This window comes from Delphinapterus leucas, chromosome 8 (genome assembly GCF_059928025.1).
Source record: "Delphinapterus leucas isolate spDelLeu-1000000601 "Yukka" chromosome 8, BTC_Dleu_Yukka2, whole genome shotgun sequence".
NCBI classification, from domain to species: domain Eukaryota; kingdom Metazoa; phylum Chordata; class Mammalia; order Artiodactyla; family Monodontidae; genus Delphinapterus; species Delphinapterus leucas.
The window spans coordinates 61,522,596-61,546,800 of record NC_143136.1 but is presented as its reverse complement, the minus strand read 5'-3'; the positions used below and the strand labels follow the sequence as shown (position 1 = coordinate 61,546,800).

The following is a 24,205-nucleotide window of genomic DNA, read 5'->3' as shown; positions in this document are numbered from 1 at the left end:
AAAAAAAGGGTTGATTTTATTTTTTAAAGGAAATTGGTCTATCATTTATCTATTAGCACTGATTCTCAATGTTGACTATACTTCATAATCACAAAGCTGTTATTTAAAGCTCATGCTGGCATCCCCATTCCAAATGGAAACATCTCTGGAGGGAGACCAAAGGAATCCATATTTTTTAAAAGCTCCAAAAGTAATGCTGAGATATCATCAGGATTAGCAATATAGCCAATCTAATATATAATAATATAGCATGTATTTCCTGCACATTCCACTTTAGAGAATCCCTAAAATTAGTAAGTTATTCTATATATAACCTTCCATTAAGAACTGCAGACCAAAATTGTGACATATAACAGAAAATTCATTAGGATAGGAGAAGTCCAGTGCATTGTCATGATTACTCAGTTATTTTAGAAAATGAGAATTAATCTTAAAGAAAATTAGTAAAATACTCACTATGTTCTGCTGATATAAAAATACACCTAATATTTTTAAAACTCTACTGTAGTACAAGCATACCTCATTTTATTGAGCTTTGCTTTATTGCGCTTCATAGATACTGCATTCTTTTACAAATTGAAGGTCTGTGGCAACCTTGATCTAGCAAGTCTTTTGGCACCATTTTTCCAGTAGCATTTGCTTACTTCCTCTCTCTGTATCACATTTTAGTGATTCTTGCAATATTTCAAACTTCTTCGTTATTATATTTATCATGGTGATCTGTGATCCATGATCTTTGATGTTACTATTTTAATTGTGTTGCAGTGCCACAAACTGTGACCATATGACAGTGATCTTAATCAATAAACGTTGTGTGTGTTCTGAATGCTCCACTGACCAGCCATTCTCGCCCTCTCCTCGGGCCTCCCTATTCCCTGAGATACCACAATATTGAAATTAGGCCAACTAAAACTCTACAATGGCCTCTAAGTGTTCAAGTGAAAGGAAGAGTTGCACATCTCTCACTTTTAATCAAAAGCTAGAAATGGGGCTTCCCTGGTGGCGCGGTGGTTGGGAGTCCGCCTGCCGATGCAGGGGACGCGGGTTCGTGCCCCGGTCTGGGAGGATGCCACATGGGAAAGTCCTGGGAGGACTTTCATAGCTAGAGAAGTCAATGCCTGGCTTCAATGCTTCAAAGGATAGGTCGACTCACTTCTTAGGGGCTTAAGCAGTTGGTGAATTGAAGTTGAAGCCAATGTTCATCTACCATTCTGAAAATCCTAGGGCCCTTAAGAATTATCTTAAATCTACTCTGCCTGTGCTCTATAAATGGACAACAAAACCTGGATGACAGCACATCTGTTTACAACATAGTTTATTGAATATTTTAAGGCTACTGTTGAGTCCACTGCTCAGAAAAGAGATTCCTTTCAAAATATTACTGGTCATTGACAATGCACCTGGTCACCCAAGAGCTCTGATGGAGATGTACAAGATTAATGTTGTTTTCATGCCTGCTAACACAACATCCATTCTACAGCCCATAGGTCAACGAGTAACTCTGACTTAAAAGTTTTATTATTTAAGAAATATATTTCATAAGGCTATAGCTGCCATAGTAATTCCTTTGATATAATTCCTTTGATAGATCTGGGCAAAGTAAACTGAAAACCTGGCAAGGATTCACCATTTTAGATGCCATTAAGAACATCTGTGATCCACGGGAAGAGGTCAAAATATCAATATTAACAGGAATGCGGAAGAAGTCAATTCCAACCCTCATGGACAACTTTGAGACTTTAGTGGAGGAAGTAACTGCAGGTGTGGTGGAAATAGCAAGAAACTAAAATTAGAAGTGGAGCCTGAAGATGTGACTGAATTGGGGCAATCTCATGATAAAACTTTAATGGATGAGTTGCTTCTTATGGATGAGCAAAGAAAGTGGTTTCTTTAGATGGAATCTACTCCTGGTGAAGATGCTGTGAAGATTGTTGAAATGACAACAAAAGATTTAGAATATTACATAAACTTAGTTTATAAAACAGCAGCAGGGACTGAGAGGACTGACTCCACTTTTGAAGGAAGTTCTACCATGGGGAAATGCTACCAAACAGTGTTGATGCTACAGAGAAGTTGTTGGTGAAAGGAAGAGTCAATGTGCAGACATCACTGTTGTTTTATTTTTAAAACGGCCACAGCCTCCCTAATCTTCAGCAACCACCACCCTGATCAGTCAGCAGCCATCAACACTGAAGCAAGACCCTCCACCAGCAAAAAGATAACAACTTGCTGAAGCTCAGAAGATGGTTAGCATTATTTTCAGCAATATAATATTTTTAAATTAAAGTAGGTACATTGTTTTTTCAGATATAATGCTACTGCACACTTAGACTACAGTATAGTGTAAACATAATGTTTATATGCACCGTGAAACCAAAAAATTCATGTGACTTGCTTTATTTCAATATTCGCTTTATTATGGTGGCATGGAATTAAACCTGCAATATCTCTAAGGTACACCTGTATAAGATATTGAAACCAAATTGTTCAGTAATGTCAACTTGTGCTGAATGTACTTGTCTAAAAGCATATTTATCAGAAAAAAAATCTGTGAAGTGCTGCCAGTCCAGGCATATCTTGGATTGGCAAACTATAAACCATCTTAAATCTAAATATTTCCAAAAAAGAATACCACTTTTTTCAAAAGACTAACTAGGGTCATTTATCTAACTAATAAGTTAAATACTACACTAGTTATACAGAAAGAGTATAGAACAATAGTTGAGAACATCACTTTGAAATAAGACAGACACTTTAAAATTAGAACTTTGACTATTAACTTACTATCTGTGGGCAAATTAACCTCTCTGGGCTTCTGTTTTCATAGCCAGAGATGTGAAACTTATAGAGCTGTAATCTAGCTCCACAGGTAACATGCTACAACTTTATTTTCCCTCCTTCATTAATGGGGTGGTTCCCAACTAGAGGAGATCTGCCTCTACCCCCCGAGGATATACGGCAATATCTGGAGACATTTTTGGTTGCCACAACTTAGGGGTGGGGAGATGGGCTACAGATATCTAATGCATCATGTAGAGATGCTGCTAACCATCCTACATTACACATGACAACTCCCTCCCCACCCCGAGAATTATCTGGCCCCAGATGTCAATAATGTTAAGGTTGAGAAAGCTTGCTTTGATGAATACATAAGAATCACATGTAGCTGACACAAAAACTGCCTTATACTACAACTAAAGTACATTATTAAATTTATTTATTCAACAAATATTTACTGAGCATCTACTACTATTAAGTGCTATACCAGGGTCCACTTCATTCTTAAAATGACATGGCATGTTCCTCTTCGAATCTTGTTTACAACAGTCAGCTTAGAACTTTCTTGCTCTAATAACCACCCACCCACACTAAATGTACTTTTAAAAAGGGAAACATTTAACAGCTGTTTGTCTCCTTTCTTATTAAATGGCCTACAGAATCAATATTTCAAGATTTATTGATCTATGAGAAATCAAAAATTATCTAGACAGAGTATTATCAGAGTTTCCAAGAAGGGAGCTAAGTGCTTTGATTTTGAAAAGGTGATTCTGACACACATAGTCCTCCACCTTTATGGAAACAGGGGCACAGAGTCAGCCAGTATCAGGCCATTTGATTTACAGTATTTTTCCTTCCAGGAGACTAAGGATGTATATATTCAACCAGGATAGACCTACTTCCTTTGCTGTGGACTCTGTCACATAACACATTTTAGAGTTAGACACTCCATAACTCTAGCTGAATACACTTCCTGTAAGAGCTCGACCTTTAGGGACTTCCTCTGCCCTTCACTGCAGGGGGCTCAGGTTCCATCAACAACAACAACAACAAAAAAAGAGTGTGTCCTTTAATGTTTAGTGGCAGAATTAAATAGTTTTCTCTTTTTAAATAAAATGAAAATTTACAAAGTAATTCCAGGTATTTCACAGGAACTATAATTTCTAGGTTTGATTATTAGTCTTAACAGAGAGAGAAAAAAACAAACTTATTTCCTTACTGAGAAAATGTCTTTATTGCTGTTACAAAATCTTACTAACCTCACCTAATAATACAGTAAGAAGAAATCAGTGAGAAAATACTGCCAAAATGAAGATAAGTAAAGGAGAAGACAGAGGAACCAATCAAACAGAACACCACAAAGGGCATTTACCAGGCTAAAACATTTCAGAAAATAATGTAGGTTACAGGACACAAAGAATATTCCTTAAAATTGATGAGGGCATTAAACTAGGTATCTAACAATCTTTAGAAGCTGAACAGATTTAAACAATAAAGTAAAAAACAAGGTAATTCATTTAGGGGGAAATAGGCATAAAAATGTTAACTTTCAGCCACACTTAACTATACATCACTAAATTCATTTTGCAAGTTTTCTTTCTTATTGGGTGCTCAGACTAAGACATTAAAGACAAGATTTGTCCAGGTTATAAGACATATATACATATATATAAAAAATATATATTTTTTTACATATATATATTTTACATATATATATATATATATAACTTAAATGAATTTTAAAAAATCCATCTGAAATTTTAGGCTGGTATTATCTCTATTTTCAAATAAAATCATAACTTCCAATCAATCTAAGGTAACTAACTGTTTCTTGAGGAAACATTTCAGCTAAACACTATTTAGAAGGTAAAAAGGAAATATAAAAAAGTAGAGATGGGGATGTATATAAAAACTAGGTGAAAACTGGAAATGCTCATTTCTTAATCCAGCCAATTCACTAACATCAGAGCCATCCCATTTAATCAATTATATATGTCTATATATAATTTTAAATATCAAAAAAGATTTTTTAAATTAAAAAACTATTGAAGAACTATATAAATAACATGACTTGTTCTAAAAATGAAAATAATGCCCCCCCCCAAGCTAGGTCTAAGGTAGTTTTAGTTCTAATTCCCTAGTATTCTTAATTTCTACTTCCTCCAAAATATGAAAATAAGAACTCACACATAATGTGGCCTTTAAAAATTATTTTTTAAAAAGAACAAAACAAAGCATTAATTAACTCCATAACTTCAATTCAAATAAGGAGGGGAAAAATCTGATTTAAATACCAAGACTACTTCTAGAAACTAAATTCAAATGAGAAAGTTAATTAGATCTTCTTTCATAAAATGGGCTTCATTAATCAACGTTACAGGTAAATTAAGACAATCAAGGCACTGTATCCATATTATATTCCTCTTTCATTACAATCATTACAATTCTGAAAGTGCATCTAAGTTTAAATGTCTAGATGCAACAACTGTCCCAGCTTCTGTATATCTATAAATTAAAATCCTTAATCTTAAATAGCTCAAAAATCCCCAAAGGCACTTGGATCAAAAATAAACAGTAGGGACTTCTCTGGTGGCACAGTGGTTAAGAATCCACCTGCCAATGCAGGGGACACGGGTTCGATCCCTGGTCGGGGAAGATCCCACATGTCGCGGAGCAACTAAGCCCGTGTGCCACAACTACTGAGCCTGTGCTCTAGAGCCCGCGAGCCACAACTACTGAAGCCCGTGCACCTAGAGTCTGTGCTCCAAAACAAGAGAAGCCACCGCAATGAGAGGCCCACGCACCTAAAAGAAAAGTAGTCCCCACTCACCGCAACTAGAGAAAACCCGCGCGCAGCAACGAAGACCCAACGCAGCCAAAAAAAAAAAAAAAAAAAAAAAGTTTAGTTTAGTTTCTCCTCTCTCTTCAGCACTTTGCTTGTCCTTATCCCATCACAGGTCTGCTATAATCCTTTCCCTAGCACATAATAGGTCAAGTCTGTTAGACTCTGGATACTGCCTCCTTTTCTTCACAGTCAAGATTCTTCCAAGAGTAGTCAATATATGCTCACTTTCCAAGTGCTCCTTAATCAACTAATATCTGGCATCTTGCTCCCATTAGTCTACTAAAAGTAAGCCTAAGTGACAAACTCTTAGTCACTTTTTAGTCATTATCTTAATTGACTTCGATAACATTTAATTCTACTCATTATTCTCCTCCTCTTCTTTCTCATCTTTTATCCACCTCCTTACCTGCTACTACTCTTTCTCTAGCACACACGTCTCGCCTGCTCACATTTCCTAGCATTACACACACTATCAGGATGAGTTCATCTGCAAAAGCAGTTTTTAAACTTCTGGGTCTCAAAACCCGTCTACAAACTCTTAAAAACTGTTGAGTTCCCCAAAGAGCCTTTCTTATGTGGGATATAACTACTGTTACTTACCATTTTGGGATTTAAAACTAAAAAAATTTTAGAACACCAGAATACACAATCCATAAATCATCAGAATAATGATATCATCACATGTCTTACAGCCTTTGGAAATTTTCACTGTAAACTCATGGAGAAATGAAAGTTAAAAAGCCAGGGCTTCCCTGGTGGAGCAGTGGTTGAGAGTCTGCCTCCCGATGCAGGGGACACAGGTTCGTGCCCCAGTCTGGGAGGATCCCACATGCTGTGGAGCGGCTGGGCCCGTGAGCCATGGCCGCTGAGCCTGCGTGTCTGGGGCCTGTGCTCTGCAACGGGAGAGGCCACAACAGTGAGAGGCCCGCGTACAGGAAAAAAAAAAAAAAAAAAGCCAAATATATCTTAGCATTACTGTAAAAGGGCAAATAATGTCTTAGCACTGTTTGTATGCCAAAACCCACTAAGTCTTCATCTTTAGCCTGACCTCCTTCCTGAGCTCCAGACAGCTCCTCTGCCTTGGTCATTTCATAGGTATTCAAACTCAGTGCTGTCCAGAATTTAATTCATTACCTTCTATGCTAACCTATTCATCTTCTTTCTGTGTTGTCTATCTCACTCAAAACCACTACCATTCACCTAAAGCTAGCTACCTTTAAATAATCCTAGGCTCCTCCCTTTCCTTCTTTACCCTCATTCAGTCTTCAAACCCTACTGCTTCTACTTTTTTTTTTTTTTTCCCTTGCGGTCCGCGGGCCTCTCACTGCTGTGGCCTCTCCTGCTGCAGAGCACAGGCTCCAGATGCGCAGGCTCAGTGGCCATGGCTCACGGGCCCAGCCGCTCCGCGGCATGCGGGATCCCCCCAGACCGGGGCACGAACCCGCGTCCCCCGCATTGGCAGGTGGACTCCCAACCACTGCACCACCAGGGAAGCCCTACTGCTTCTACTTTTAAAATCTAGTGGAATCTGAGAGCTTGTCAGAAATGCAAACACTCACTCCAGACCTGTAAGAATCCTTGGTAATTCACTTGCGTATTAAAGTTTGAGAAGCATGGGCCTGAGTGGTGATAGCATCAATAGTTACAAAATCCAAAGAAGGCAGAGCCCAAAAAGCAAACTTGAGAACACTGTAATTAGAACCCCCACTTGAAGTTTTTCTTCCTGTTAAACCTTGGAGTTTTGTAAAGGCAGCAGCACTCCTTAACTAAATGGTCTTTCCAACTTAGGTATCACCTCCCTCCCATCCTATCCTATACATTGCCCCCTGAGGGAGCCTTCTTCATCTCTACTTGTTTTGTTTCCTCTCCTTTCATCTCCTAGAAAGAAGTCCAAATCCCTTACTATGAAATACAAGAGCATTCAAACCCTGACCCCTGCCTATCTTTCACCATTCTTACATATCTTCTCTATACCAGAAGTTTACAAACCAGATGAATCACCCAGGCAGCTTGGTTTTTTCTTTTTTAAGCTCCTCAGGTGAGCTAAAAGGCAGTTAGGATTGAGAACCACTGCCTTACATCTTGAACAAAACTATGTGCCATGCTTCCATGGAAAAGCAAAAGCACATCTTAGTGCCTCTGCCTGCTTTCTTCTCATACTTTGCCCTTGTCCTCTGGGATGAATCCATAGGCTTTCTTAACAACTTAACTATCACCTGTTCTATTTTTTTTTAAGATAAAGAGATTAGTTTTTTTTTTTAAATTAATTAATTAACTTATTTATTTTGGCTGTGTTGGGTCTTTGTTGCCGTGCACAGGCTTTCTCTAGTTGTGGCAAGCAGGGGCTACTCTTCGTTGCAATGTGCGGGCTTCTCATTGCGGTGGCTTCCCTTGTTGCAGAGCATGGGCTCTAGGCATGCGGGTTTCAGTAGCTGTGGTGTGTGGGCTCACTAGTTGCAGCACGCAGGCTCTAGGGTGTGTGGGCTTCAGTAGTTGTGGCATGCGGGCTCTAGCGCGCAGGCTCAGTAGTTGTGGTGCACGGGATTAGTTACTCTGCGGCATGTGGGATCTTCCCAGACCAGGGTTTGAACCCATGTCCCCTGCATTGGCAGGTGGATTCTTAACCACTGCACCACCCGGGAAGTCCCTATCATCTGTTCTTTGAGGGAAGACCTCTCTTTCTCTTCCTTCCCTACCTCTCGCCTGCAGGCAGATGGAATTAGGGGTTTCTTGCTCTTTGCTCCTATAGTACCTTGTGCTTACATCTATTATAGCATAGCTCACACTGTTTATGAAACAGTTTATCCTACTAGACACTGATCTCATGTGAAAGCAGGAATTGTATCCTATTCATCTTTATATACTCCGTGCTTGGGCACAGAGGCTAGAAGATAATAGATATGTAACAAATGCTTACTGAAAAATTTTGGAGCCCGTTGAATAAACCTACAGCAATGTAAAATAAAGCAAAACAAGACCAACACCTTCCTATCTACTAGACGATTTCATTATAAAAAAAAAACAAACCCTTTCTGTTTAACAATTCTACATTTAGAAATAAAAGGCAAGTTTAATTCATATATAAACTGCAGTGAAAATTTTCAGTTGAAGTAGATTTAATCAACCCAACAGTGAATATCAGATGCTTTTCACTTTTAATAGTAAAAGGACAGATGAAAACAAGAGGGTTCTGAGTGTCTGAAAACAGTATTAAGAAGAGGATAGAAAGCAGGGGGTTATTAGTAGGTTAACATCTTCATAAATACTAAGAGGAAGTCACAGATAATGTCCAATTGATGAATCAAAAAAGATATGCATATTATTTATATTAAAATGTGGAAATAAATACCAGGAAGAAAAGCTAAGAGAATGGAGAGCAAGATGGGGTAAGGGTGAGTGGTAGAGAACTACTATTAAAAAATAATAATAAACCTTTCAGCACTATTTGTCCATAAAAACAAAAACTGTTATTTTTAAAAATGTGATGGTTCAGGGGATGGATTACCAAAAGAATAAAATGACATCAGCAGACAACGAAATACTACATAAACTTTACTATTAGGTGTACTGGGGAAAAAAAGAAGTACTTCTATCCTGCAGCTGTTTACTGCCAACAACTTTATTCATGACTTATAGGAATATCTATATCGAGATGTATATGAAATTTCACCCCAAGGGAGTCCATTAAGGCATCTAGTACAGAAATAAAACCTGGGTACCATTTTCCAGACAAATCACTTCTTAAATGGAAAGACAGACAACCCCCCAAATTTCCTTCTTCAAATTTTAAGGAAAACATATAATCCATAGTCATTTCCAAAATATTATGCCACTTAACTTAACCATTATTTTGCAGAAATTCCAGATACAGAACACAAAACAGCAAAAGCCAAAAAATTTTAAGATTTTTCTATTGTGTCCCCAAATATCAAAATTTCTACACAAATAAAGCTAAGTACATCCAATGGCGAACCAAATTGTATTTTAGTGCAAATACCATTATGGTCTTTAAAAAAAAATGGTTTTTAACCTAAGAACATAGCCAAAAGTGAGCCTTAGAATTCTTTTAAGGGAAGTGGTATTTTCTTACAAACTGATTCTTTTGGAAGAATTCAAATATTGCATCTACCAACTCATACTGGGAATACAGATACCTATAAAGAACACAGAAATATATAACCATTACATGTGGTCTAACTTTTACTATGTTTTCCTATTAAAAAAATCCATCAGAAACACTAGATTTGGTGAACAGAAAAGAGAAATATCTAAAATTATTTTATTGCCCTTCATAACATAAAAGCCTACGAAAAGAGGAGGCATGTGAAATTACTATATAGACCCAAATCCGTGGAAGTATCAAGAAATGTTCCAAAATCCAGGAAATATAAAGTGAAAACATTCTTGATATAGTTTTTGAAAAAAATGTACTTTGACAAGATCTAAACCTACAATTTTTAAGGACTTAATGTGTGTTAATTTGATAAAAACTAAACTGTGATAATCTGGTGCTACAGGGGCTACTAACGCTTACCTCAAGGGAACCTACTGCAGATAAAGTCCCGTCACTTGCACAGTCCTTTCAGCTGCCTGCCAGTTGTCTCTGTGGAAGGGAAAGCCTGATGAGTGAGAGCCCTATGCCACACTCCTTTGGAGTGTCAGGGTGCCTGCACAGAACTCCACAAAACTGTCTACCTAGAGATTCCTAGATGCTTTCAATAACACAGGGCTTAAAAAGATGCCACCTTTGATATTCCCCTTCCACTGAATACCAAAACCAAATGCCTAAGAGTTACTGGGTGCTAATGACCTATGGTATTATTATCATGGTGATATATCTATACTAACCCAAGCAGAAAAAAGACCAAAATGGATCAAGCAGAAGTTAACATTGACAGGGAAAACACACACACACACACACACACACACACACACACACACACACACAAATGTTGAAAAGTAAGTGACAGAACTCCATAATCTGAGAAGAGGAAATATTACAGACTGTATCTGCAAAAAGTGAAGTTGCAGCATCAACAAATGAATGCTACTACCCAAAGAACCTCCTGTCTAAACATTTTTTAAAATGCCATCAAGAATATCATGCTCAACGTGAACTATACCATGGATCCAAATACCTACTTATAAAATTCCATATATTTTCTTAGTGGGGAGAGTAACTGGGTGGGGGAGGAGGGGATTTTTCAGATATTTTAAAATATGTAAAGTGAAAACCAACAGCATGAAATCCCACAAGAAATTTCAAAAAGAGAAAAAAAATGTGTTTCTGTATCTCAGAAAGTAAACAAACCTTTACTCAGGACCAAACTAAGAGGGAAGTAGAACAAGAAATAATAGAAAACTGCAAAATACAACGTATTGCAAAACCACGTTCATCTCTTAGAATTATGAACGGCTAGTAACTTAAGAATATCTGTCAATACCATTAATGTACAAGTTCACCTACATAACCAAAGAAACTATATTTTCTTTCTAATGTCCAATACAGTCTTCGGTTTGAATGCTCTGCTTCATAAAACAGAATAAAATGCTCCTACAAAAAACTTAACAAGGATTAACCTTTAGCACAAGTATTAAAGAAGGAAAAAAATTAATTAAAAACAACAACAGTGATTCCAACTTTTACTTATTAATAGCTCCATATTTAAAATGAAGTTACTTACCTCTGATTCTTTGTCACTCAAAGATCCCAAGCTTCCAAAACTGTGATTAGAGCTTTCATTATTTGTTGAGGCCTGTTGAAAATTTTTAAAAAGGTAAAAATTAGGAGTAATTTTAAATGGAACATTTTACAAAGTAAATGATGTCTTTATAATTAAAAATAAAATATGATTCCTTTAAATAGGGAAGACAAATGAAGTAAAAATAAGAAACGCCAACTTCTTAACACTATACTTGGAAAGTTTTATCAAATCAATAAAGTTCTGCTGTGTTTCAGGAACTGACTTGTGTTAGCTGACTTTTTAGAATATCAAATTCAGAAGCAAAGGAAGTGACATGTTGTTAGGATAAAAAGATCCCTAAAATTACTACCCAATGTATAAAAACTAATGCCTCCTTTAACTGAAAGTATTATTTGTGTTCCTTAATTTTCATCACAATCTTATGAAATTCCATCATATCTCACCCACACCCCTTTTGCCTCTTCATATTAACAAACTGGTCAATCTCTGGTTTCTGTTTGTTTGGGTTTAGCCTTTTAAAAAAATCTTTTACTAACTTGACCATTTTAACTGTGTCACTCAAAGAGTGTTTAAATTTCCTTTACAATATTTTTTGACCGGTGACAGTAATGAACTATCACTATGGCGGATAACATTTTGTTTCCAATATGTTTCTATGATGGTTATTACTTTGTCGACTTTTTTGGACCATCAGTACATTAGATCAATGTCTTCCAGGAATGTTTAGACCAGGCAGACTATAGCATATATGCCAAAGATGACATATGAGTGAACTTCATGTACAAGCAGGCCAGGTGGTGCCCGTTTCCCTTCAATTTGTCAGAGTAGCTGCTAATACTACCATTACAAGGTTGCAAGTTAGCCTATAATTACCCTTAGACTGACTAATTTCCAAACTGATGACTGATATGATACATTGCATATATGTCCAGTGCTATGCTGGACACTGTAAAGGCTATTTTCAACACAAAATAGCATTTGAACTAAGATTCAAGCACTAGAGGAATTATAATCCAATTAGGGCAAGATTATCAAACTTGAAAAAGAGAACACCATAAACAGCAATTAATAAGTGATAAATTATAAAGATTCGAGGACAATGGAGGCAGTGGCAACGTTTCTGAGCATCCCTAAATCCCCAAACCCACATACAACATTTACAACAAAATTGGGTGACAAGGAAATCTACATAAATCTCCCTAAAACAGCAAGTGGGAACAAATCACCAACAACCATAGAACCTGCATGGTATGAGAAGCAGCAGAAGAAAACAGAGTGTCTGACACATCTGAGAACAGAGACTCCCAAAACAGCTATAACTGGGTTTCTGCATTTTCCTGAAGTCTGAAGTTGGGGCAGTTAGCCTCTATGAACTCTTAAAACTGATCCTTCACTAACAGTGTCACAATGAGGATAAGCTACTGAGCATGGAATCAAAACTGAGCACATTAGGTACAATGAAGATTAAGGAATGAGAATAGTGGGGAAGAGAACAAAGCCTTAGACATCATAGAAAGCAATGCCACACTTTTTTTTTTTTGCGGTACGCGGGCCTCTCACTGTCGTGGCCTCTCCCGTTGTGGAGCACAGGCTCCAGACGCGCAGGCCCAGCGGCCATGGCTCACGGGCCCAGCTGCTCCGTGGCATGTGGGATCTTCCCGGACCGGGGCAGGAACCCGTGTCCCCTGCATCGGCAGGTGGACTCTCAACCACTGCGCCACCAGGGAAGCCCCAAATGCCACACTTTTGAAGAGTTCCCAAAAACAACAGTAGAGGGGGCTCTGTAAGAAATGCCATCCTAAACCATAAAAAAGTAAGCAACAGAAAATGATGTAGGCCAATCCTATGAAATTATAGGGAAAAAAAAAAAAGATACAGAATTACATCCTGATAATAAAAGCATACCAGAAACATATGCCCACGAAATAGGTGAAAATTATAACTACTTCAAAATGAGATAAAAGTCATTACAAAAATGACTCAAGACGTGCAAGAACAACATAAATCAGATTTCAAAAAACTCAGAAATAAGGTAACAGAACTCAGGAAAGCATTAGAAATTGAAAAAATTTTTTTCAGAAATGAAGATTAGGGGCTTCCCTGGTGGCACAGTGGTTGGGAGTCTGCCTGCCGATGCAGGGGACATGGGTTCGTGCCCCTGTCCGGAAAGATCCCACATGCCGCGGAGTGGCTGGGCCCGTGAACCATGGCCGCTGAGCCTGCGCGTCTGGAGCCTGTGCTCCGCAACGGGAGAGGCCCGCGTACCGCAAAAAAAAAATAAAAAATAAAAAATAGAAATGAAGATTAAGCCTGAATGAACACAAGAGAAAATACATACAACAGATAATGCTTTAAGAGAATGAGAAGGTAAAATGGAGGAACAGTTTCAAAACCAAAAGAAATGAAGAGATTAAAAGGATGAGAGAAAGCAACAACTTAATGAAGTAACAAGGATCCAACATTCAGATAACAGAAGTCTTTAAAGAGCACTACCATAAGAGAATAAATAGTAAAGACTATAATTCAAGAAAACTTTCTTGAAAAAAACAAAACCTGAAACTACTGACCGAAGCACTGTGTACACTTAAGAATTCAGCCCAGAAGGCCAACATCTAACTTTTCAAAGGCAACACTTTATTTATGCCAGAAGAAAACAGAGTAACATATTTCAGATATTCAAGAAAGAAAATCTGAATTAAGTGTCTTATATTTGGTAAAATTGATTTTTATCACATGGAAGACACAGATAAACTTAACGTAAGGCCAAAAATTGGGAAACACTGGCTCCCATGAGCCCTTCCGAAAGAATCTAGAGAATAAGCTTTAGACAACCAAAATGAATAGTTTCAACCTAACAATTTACGGCAAGCAATATTATTATTTACTTGTTGATAAAGACTAAATGAGAAGTACAAGGAAGAGAGTATAAAATTTAATGGCTAAATGCATGCAAAGTTGTTCACACAATTTTTTAAAAAACTGTGCTATGGAAATTCATGGAAAGCTCAAGCAAAAAATGTTTTAACTATTTTCCATAATCTCTTTGGTCATTGTGATAGTACACATTGTTGAGACTGCTGTGTGTGTAAGATATAGAAAGGAGTAAATAAATAATTATGTGATATTCTAATTCTATCATCTGCTTTATGTCCTTCAGAACCACAATTCTTGGTATAGAAGAAAGAAGATACAGATGTAAATAAAAACCTTATAGTTCTGAATTGAACTGGAAATATTAATATAAATACATGAGATTTTTACTTTTTAAAACAAACAAATCCTGCCATGAGTAATAACAGAATACCTCTTATCACACCAACATTCCCTCAGACAACAATAAATTCTGGAAAAAAATATAAATAACAACTACCTGAAGGCACGTGAGCAGCCAAAAATAGGCAGAATCTGGTTAGGAGACAATATTTGGAAGGAGGAAGTAGAACTGGATGGGTTTCCTGTTTTTACAGCTTTTGCCTGAGGGAAAACCCCTAGATTGAGCTGCACAGAGCAGTTGAAATGTGAATCAAAAGATGCAGTCTTACTGGCTTGAAAAGCAGAGTTTGGAGCTACCAAAGCAGCTGAAAAGTAAGAAGGCACATACTGGAAAATAAAGAACCACAAAGAGAGAGAACCACAAAGAACTCTACCCATGTCTCTGACTGGTCACTGTTCTATGCAAGAGTGGATCAGACTCTAAGCAGTCCAGGTAAGACTAAAATGACTTAGAGACATCAGCTGCCATCCTCTGTGGGGAGACATAGTTTAGATTTCAGTTCAGCCAAGTTAATTGCTTGCTAATACAAATAATAACCAAAATATTAACACTCTCCAGAAAAATACACTAAACCCCAGAGTCACTATAATGTATCATTCACAGTATGCAGTATATAACAGAAAATTTCTAAGCGTATGAAGAAACAAGAAAATGTTACCCATACTCAAGAGAAAAGACAATCAATAGAGACCAACCACAAGGTAACCCAGGTATTGGAATTAACAGACAAAGATCTTAAAGCAGCTACCTGCAAGTATGTTCAAGACACCAAGGGAAAATAAACTTATAAATAAAGGAAAAAATTGTAAATTTCAGCAGAGAAATAAAAATATAAAAAAGAGCCAAATGCAAATAGCAAAACTGAAAAATTCACTTTCTAAAATAAAATATTCACCGTATGGGCTTAACAGCAGAATGGAGAAAGTACTGAAGATAGATCAAAAAATTATTCCAACTAAAAAATAGAAAAATACTGAAAAGCAGTTGTCTGTTGGACACTATTAAGTAGTCTAACATAAATGAATTTGGAGTCATAGAAGGAGAGAAAAAGGAGAAAGAAAAAAAAATTGAAAAAGCAATAGGAAGAAAATTCTAAACACTGGTGAAAGACATAAATTTACAGATTGAAGTAGCTCACTGATGTCCCCAAACAGGATAAGTACAAAGATGATCATACCTAGGTACATCATAGTCAAACTGCTGAAAACCAAAGATTAAAAAAAAACACCTTACCTCATACATGTTAGAGTGGCTATTATCAAAAAGACAAGAAATAAGAAGTGTTGGCAAGGATGTGGAGACAAGGGAACCCTCCTACACTGCTGGTGGGAATGTACTGGGTTGGCCGAAAAGTGCCTTCGGTTTTTAAGTAAAAATAAGACACATTTTTCATTTTCACCAAGAACTTTATTGAAAAACGTATTCACCCTTTTGTTCCACTACCTTCCGCCATTTTTCAGGCAACTTCATAATTTCACCTTCCCAAAATTTTTTATCTTTTTGAGCAAAGAACTGTTCCAGGTGCCTTTTACAGTCTTCCAGGGAACCGGAATTTTTTCCATTAAGAGAATTTTGTAAAGACTGAAGTAAATGGAAATCCAAAGGTGCAATGTTTGGTGAATATGGAGGATGAATCAGAACTTCCTAGCCAAGCTCTAACAGTTTTTGCCTGGTCATCAAAGAAACATGTGGTCTTGCATCATCCTGATGGAAGATTATACGTTTTCTGTTGACTAATTCTGGACGCTTTTCGTTGAGTGCTGCTTTTAGTTGGTCTAATTGGAAGCAGTACTTGTTGGAAATAATCATTTGGTTTTCCAGAAGGAGCTCATCACAGAGGACTCCCTTCCAATCCCACCATATACACAACATCACCTTCTCTGGATAAAGACTGGCCTTTGGTGTGGATGGTGGTGGTTCATTTCACTTGCCCCACAATCTCTTCCTTCCGTTCCACATTACCGCACAGTATCCACTTTTCATTGCCCGTCACAATTTGTTTTTAAAATGGAACATTTTCATTATGTTTAAGTAGAGACTTGCATGCGGAAATACAGTCAAGAAGGTGTTTTTCGCTTAACTTATATGGAACCCAAACATCAAAGCAATTAACATAACCAACCTGGTGCAAATGATTTTCAACGCTTGATTTGGATATTTTGAGTATGTCGGCTATCTCCTGCATGGTATAACGCTGATTGTTCTCAATTAATGTCTCGATTTGATCACTATCAACTTCAACTGGTCTACCCAACCATGGAGCATCATCCAGCAAGAAATCTCCAGCACAAAACTTCGCAAACCATTTTTGACATGTTCGATCAGTCACAGCACCTTCTCCATACACTGCAGAAATCTTTTTTTGTGTTTCAGTTGCATTTTTACCTTTCTTGAAACAATAAAGCATAATAGGCCGAAAATGTTTTTCTTCCATCTTCAGTACTAAAATGGCTACACAAAAATTCACCAATTTTGGTAAGCCTTTTTTTTAAATGCATGCTGATATGACAGCTGTCACATATAATCTAACAAAATTGTTTGGAATGAAGTTAAAGACAACTAACTGCTACTAGAACCATCTTATGGAGAAAAATGAATGAAACTTTTGGCCAATGCAATAAACTGGTGCAGCCACTATAGAAAACAGTGTGGAGTTTCCTCAAAAAATTAAAAATGGAACTACCATATGATCCAGCATTTCCATTTCCAAGTATTTATCTGAAGAAAACAAAAAGAGTAACTAAAAACGATATCCGCAACCATAAACAAGACCAAAAGACAACCTTCAGAATGGGAGAAAATATTTGCAAATGAAGCAACTGAGAAAGGATTAATCTCCAAAATTTACAAGCAGCTCATGCAGCTCAATTAAAAAAAACAAACAACCCAATCCAAAAATGGGCAGAAGACCTAAACAGACATTTCTCCAAAGAAGATATACAGATTGCCAACGAACACATGAAAGAATGCTCAACATCATTAATCATTAGAGAAATGCAAATCAAAATTACAATGAGATATCATCTCACGCCAGTCAGAATGGCCATCATTAAAAAATCTAGAAACAATAAATGCTCGAGAGGGTGTGGAGAAAAGAGAACAGTCTTGCACTGTTGGTGGGAATGTAAATTGATACAGCCACTATGGAGAACAGTATGGAGGTTCCTTAAAAAACTACAAATAGAACTACCATACGACCCAGCAATCCCACTACTGGGCATATACCCTGAGAAAACCATAATTCAAAAAGAGTCATGTACCAAAATGTTCATTGCAGCTCTATTTACAATAGCCAGGATATGGAAGCAACCTAAGTGTCCATCAACAGATGAATGGATAAAGAAGATGTGGCACATATATACAATGGAATATTACCCAGCCATAAAAAGAAACGAAATTGAGTTATTTGTAGTGAGGTGGATGGACCTAGAGTCTGTCATACAGAGTGAAGTAAGTCAGAAAGAGAAAAACAGATACCGTACGCTAACACATATATATGGAATCTAAGAAAAAAAAAAAAAGGTCATGAAGAACCTAGGGGCAAGACGGGAATAAAGACACAGACCTACTAGAGAATGGACTTGAGGATATGGGGAGGGGGAAGGGTAAGCTGTGACAAAGTGAGAGGGTGTCGTGGACATATATACACTACCAAACGTAAAATAGATAGCTAATGGGAAGCAGCCGCATAGCACAGGGAGATCAGCACAGGGAGTGACCACCTAGAGGGATGGGAAAGGGAGGGTGGGAGGGAGGGAGATGCAAGAGGGAAGAGATATGGGAACATATGTATATGTGTAACTGATTCACTTTGTTATAAAGCAGAAACCAACACATCATTGTAAAGCAATTATACTCCAGTAAAGATGTTAAAAAAGAAAAAAAAACAATGGGAAAAAATGATATCTGCACCCCAATGTTCACTGCAGCATTATTTACAATAGCCAAGACATGGAAGCAACCTAAGTGTCCATCAATTGATGAATGGATAAAGAAAATGTGGTGTGTGTGTGTGTGTGTGTGTGTATATATATATATATATATATATGAATACTATTCAGCCATTAAAAAAGGGAAACCTTGCCATTTTCGATGACATGGATGGTCCTAGAGGACATTATGCTAAGTGAAATAAGTCAAAGAAAGACAAATACCTTCTGATCTCACTTATTTGTGGAATCTTCAAAAACAACAAACAGAAAAAACCCCAAGCTCACGGATACAGAGAAGAGACTGGTGGCTGCCAGCAGAGGGGGGGTTGGGGGGGTGGGTAGAGGGGAGAAATGGATAAAAGGGGTCAACAGGCACAAACTTCCAGTTATAAAATAAATAAGTCTTGAGGATGTAACAGCATGGCAACGATAGTTAATAATACTGTATTTGCATATTTGGAAATTGCTGAGAGAGTAAACTTTAAAACTCATCACAAGGAAAAAAACTGTAACCAAGTATGGATGTTAACTAGGCTGCGGTAATCACTTTGCAACATATACAAATATGGAATCATTATGCTATACACATGTAATCTAATCTTACATGTAATCTAATCTTACATGTAACTCACCTATACCTCATTTAAAAATTTATGATTTTTTTAAAAAAGAAAAGAATCTTGAAAGCAGCCAGAGAAAGATAACATACTACATTCATGAGAACAAAAAAGGATATGACTGATGGCTAGCTTGTCATAATAGATATTGGAGGTCAGATTTCATCTCTGGAAAAGGTGAGCCAGAAGAACTCTGGATTGAGACACATAAGGCACAGCTGAGGAAAGAGAAGACATTAAGTGCATGTCTACACACTAAATGAAGAGACTCAGCACCTTCCTGTGCTAAATTCTGGAAAGTCAGCAGCCAAACGTAAACTCTACAGGCTGGAGAGTACAGAATTTCTCTCTAGGAAAATAAACCATCTGAAGAGACAAGATTTACAGACACCAAGAATCAAAAATCTCTCAGAAAAATGACCCAGCCAAGTCATCCTACTGTAATAAGTCCTGCCTACTCAAACAATACTTCCAATAAGTGTTTCAGTGCCTGAAGCATAGAAATGCAAAGCCCAATATCACCAAATGTCTGAAAAATATAAACAAATATTTTTTAAAAACCCATAAGAAAAAGACAATCCAGGGAACAGGAAAAAAATTCACATAGAACTATTACTAATATCCTAGTGACAGCCAACTACGAAAATGAAACATTTCAAAAACAACCCAAGGGGACTTTTCCTTCTGGTCCAGTGGCTAAGACTCCACACTTCCACTGCTGGTTGGGGAACAAAGATCCTGCATGCTGTGCAGGGCAGCCAAAAAATAAATAAATAAGTAACATTTTTTGTAATTAAAAAAAAAGAACCACCCCCCTCCCCCAAAAAAACAACCACCTGGAAATTAAAAATATGATAGCTGAAACACACAGGAAAAAAAAAAAAAGGATGAATTCAAAGATAAAGTTGAAGAAATCTTCCCAGAAAGAGACCAAAAAACCTCAAAAAAAGAAAACTAGAGAATCAGTCCAAGAGGTACTGCTCCAAATGAGAGTTCCAGAAAAAAAAGAAAGAGAAAATTAATCAGCTAAAATTATCAAAGAAATAATTCAAGACTTTTCAAGAAGTGAGAGAGTAGCATTGACATATATACACTACCAAATGTAAAAAAGATAGCTAGTGGGAAGCAGCTGCATTGCACAGGGAGATCAGCTCGGTGCTCTGAGACCACCTAGAGGGTTGGGATGGAGATGCAAGAGGGAGGGGATATGGGGATATAGGTATACATATAGCTGATTCACTTTATTATACAGCAGAAACTAACACAACATTGTAAAGCAATTATACTCCAATAAAGATGTTAAAAAAAAAAAGGAACTGGAAAACATTAGTTTTTGGATTGGAAGGACACACTTTTGAACCAAGCACACTGGTTCAATGAAGATCCATACCAAGGCACATTATAACAAACAAATTGAAATGCCAAGGATTTGAAGCTTCTAAAGAAGACTAAACAGGAATACCTACAAAGGATCAGGAATGAGAATGGCACTGGAGTGCTCAGGAGTAACACTGGAAGCTAGAAAGCAATGGAACAATGCCTTCAAAATTCTGTTAAAATGATTTCCAGGGCTTCCCTGGTGGCGCAGTGGTTGGGAATCCGCCTGCCAATGCAGGGGACACAGGTTCGTGCCCCAGTCCGGGAAGATCCCACATGCCGCGGAGCAGCGGGGCCCGTGAGCCACGGCTGCTGAGCTTGCGCGTCCAGAGCCTGTGCTCCGCAACGAGAGAGGCTACAACAGTAAGAGGCCCGCGTACCGCAAAAAAAAAAAAAAAAAAAAAAAAAGGATTTCCAACCTAGAATTCTACACCCAAACTAACAATCAAGTGGGAAGAGGAGAATATGCAAGGTCTCAAAAATCTGACTACCCATTTACCTTTTCTCAGGAAGTGACTAGAGAATCTGCTCCACCAAAGCAAAAGAATAAACCAAGAAAGAGGAAAATATGGCATACAAGAAACAGGAGCTCAAACATGGGACAGACACAAAAGGAATTTCCATGATGATAAAGAAGAGGGATTCCAGGATGACAGGCACCCAGAAGAAACAGAGAGTAACGAGCCTAGGTAAGAATGGAAGAATGGAAGATTTCAGGGGCATGTCTACAGAAATATAAGAATAAAATAAATAAATTTATATTTGAAAATGAGAGGTTTACACACCTCTGCTGGAGATTATATGGATGCTTACACTGAACACTAACAAACTAAAGAAATAAATCAACTCTAGGAAAAACAAAAAGTTGTAAAAAAGAAGAAACGTAATCATGGAATCTCACAGCTGTGAATAAAATTTAGTCATAACATAAACAATGAAATAATGACCTAACCCAAAACTAAAATATTTCTAAATCAGGATAGGGTCAGGGAAGTTTGAGTATTTCTACAGGGGTAGAGGGTTGGATCATTTAAGAGTTAACGCCTCATCTTCTATAACAGGAAGTCAATAAATATCTAAAACTGAAAAAAAAAAAAAAAGACAAAGAACTATAATAGTCTTACTTAGAAATACAGACATAAATAAAACAAAACATATATAGTATAATAAATAAAAAGCTACAGGTGAGAAGGACTGCCTCTATGAAGAATAAGTGTAGGGTTGAAAGAATGGGGCATGCTTCTACTAATTTTCATTATAGGCTTGGTAGGACAAGTTGACTTTTAAAACTCTGACCATGGATTGTATGTCTTTTCCTTCTTGATCTGTAGGAATTCTTTACATATCCTTGGTATGAATCCTCTATGACTTGGCCTTTCACTCATACATTGGTATCATCTGAACACAGTTCCATTTATCAAATGGTTTCCTTTATGGCTAGAGCCTTTTGTGACCTATTTATGAAATCTGTCATTGTTCTTATTAAAGCTTTATTATTTTTCACATTTAGATCTACAGTCACTTGGAATTGATTTTTCTATCATGGCAAGAAATGAAGGTCGAGTTGTTGTTTTTTCCCCATGTGGATATCCAATTGATCCAGCATCATCTATTATAAAAGACGACCCTTTCCACACCACACTGCTGTGTCACCTTTGTCATATATCAAGTTACTATATATGAACGGCTCTGCTGCTGAAGTCTATTCTGTTCCGCTGGTCTATTTTTCTTTCCTGTGTCAATATCACAGTGATGTAATTCTACTCCTTGGTACATAACTAAGAGAACTGAAAACATATGTCTACACAAAAACTTGTATCAGAGTGTTCACAGCAGCATTATTCATGTCAAAAATGGAAACAACCCAAATGTCCACCAATTGATGGATATACAAAATGTGACACACATCAATACAATGAAACATTCAGTTATAAAAAGAAATGAAGTATTAATACATACAACATTCATGAACCTTGAAAATATTATGCCAGGTGAAAAAAGCCAGACACAAAATGCTATGTACTATTATTCCATTTATATGAAATGTTCAGAAGAGAAAAATCCATAGAGACAGAAAGTAGACTAGTGGTTGCCAGGGGATGAAGTGTAGGGTAGGAAAGCAGGGGAATGAGGAGCTGCTGTGAATGTTTATAAGATTTCTTTTTGGGGTGATAAAAATATTCTGGACTTAGTGGTGATGGCTGCACAGCTTTGTGATATACCAGAAACCACTGAAAAGTACACCTTAAAAGGGTCAATTTTATGGTATGTGAATTATATCTCAATACAAAAAGTTTCAAGTTATTGAGGAAAAGGGAGCACAGTTGGGGGGGAGTGTGACAAAATATAGTACATAATCATTTATACATTCAGACATACAGTATGTGCACATGCAAGCACACACAGACTTTTGAAGCCTTCAAAGCGAGAATAGCTGTTTTTTTTTGCAGACATTCATGAGACATTTTTTAAAATATAAAAGCAACACAGGCACATAGAAAAAATTTCATTACAGAAATATAAATATTTCCCTCCTGCATTAGTCCTACTATTCAGAGGCAACAATTTTTTTTAATTTAACTTAATTAATTAATTTCTTATTTTTGGCTGCGTTGGGTCTTCATTGCTGTGCACGGGCTTTCTCTAGTTGCGGCGAGTGGGGGCTACTCTTCCTTGCAGCGCGTGGGCTTCTCATTGTGGTGGCTTCTCTTTGTTGTGGAGCACAGGCTCTAGGCGCATGGGCTTCAGTAGTTGTGGCACTCAGGCTCAGTAGTTGTGGTCAGGCTCTAGAGCACTCAGGCTCAGTAGCTGTGGTGCATGGGCTTAGCTGCTCTGCAGCATGTGGGATCCTCCCAAACCAGGGCTCGAACCCATGTCCCTTGTGTTGGCAGGTGGATTCTTAACCACTGCGCCACCAGGGAAAGTCCAAGAGGCAACAACTTTTTTAAAAAATTGTTTTTAATTAAAATTTTCAATAGGTAATGCAAACAAACTACTTCAGTTCATTTCTTATCATCTTTCTAAGGCTGTATGTCTACACTAACAAATTAAATATACGTTCATTGATTCCTCCCTTCTTACTCAAAAGGTAACGTTATGCAGACCGTCCCACATCGCTTTCTTTTCTCTTTATGTTGGAAAAATTCCAAATCAATACATAGCTTCTTCATTCCCCTTTTCCTTTGCTACTTCCTTTCTTTCAAACAGGTGCAGAGTATTCCACTGGATGTACTACATTTCAATAATTCTTTATTGACCTTTCCATAAAAGATGAAGAATTTAGCTCACTGGCATCACAACTTCCCCTTCTTCCTGATATGTTTTTATTTTCAAATCTTCAGTTACTTTCACTTCAAATAATAAACAAACTTTTTTCTTTAAATTTAAACTGTGTATGACTCCTTAATATGTAAAATAAATCTTTACATTTCCTCCTTCTCCCAACATGTTAGCTACACTATAACTTTACAGCAGTACAATTTATAACATTTACCTTTACCTCCTATCTGTATTCCTGCAACAGAGCCACAAACTCATGCCACAAGGATCTGTGGCAAGTAAAATTAACAGGTGAAGTAGGCTTGGGATAAGAAAAAAAAGTGGCATATGATAGAATAACAATTCTTTCTCTTCCAATTTTTGTTATCAGCTATGAACACTGAATTAGCAAATGGTGA

At 37.2% G+C, this 24,205-nt stretch overlaps 1 protein-coding gene across 4 annotated transcripts in view; it reads right to left on the bottom strand.

Moving 5' to 3' along the window:
• TLK1 (tousled like kinase 1) overlaps positions 1 to 24,205 on the bottom strand; it is a 148,343-nt gene that overhangs the window by 68,859 nt on the left and 55,279 nt on the right. For all 4 annotated transcript variants that reach the window (XM_089916685.1, XM_022570023.3, XM_089916686.1 and 1 more), the window contains exon 3: positions 11,308 to 11,379. In XM_089916685.1, coding sequence (XP_089772811.1) covers positions 11,308 to 11,379 — 72 coding nt within the window. The remainder of the gene's footprint in view (positions 1 to 11,307; positions 11,380 to 24,205) is intronic.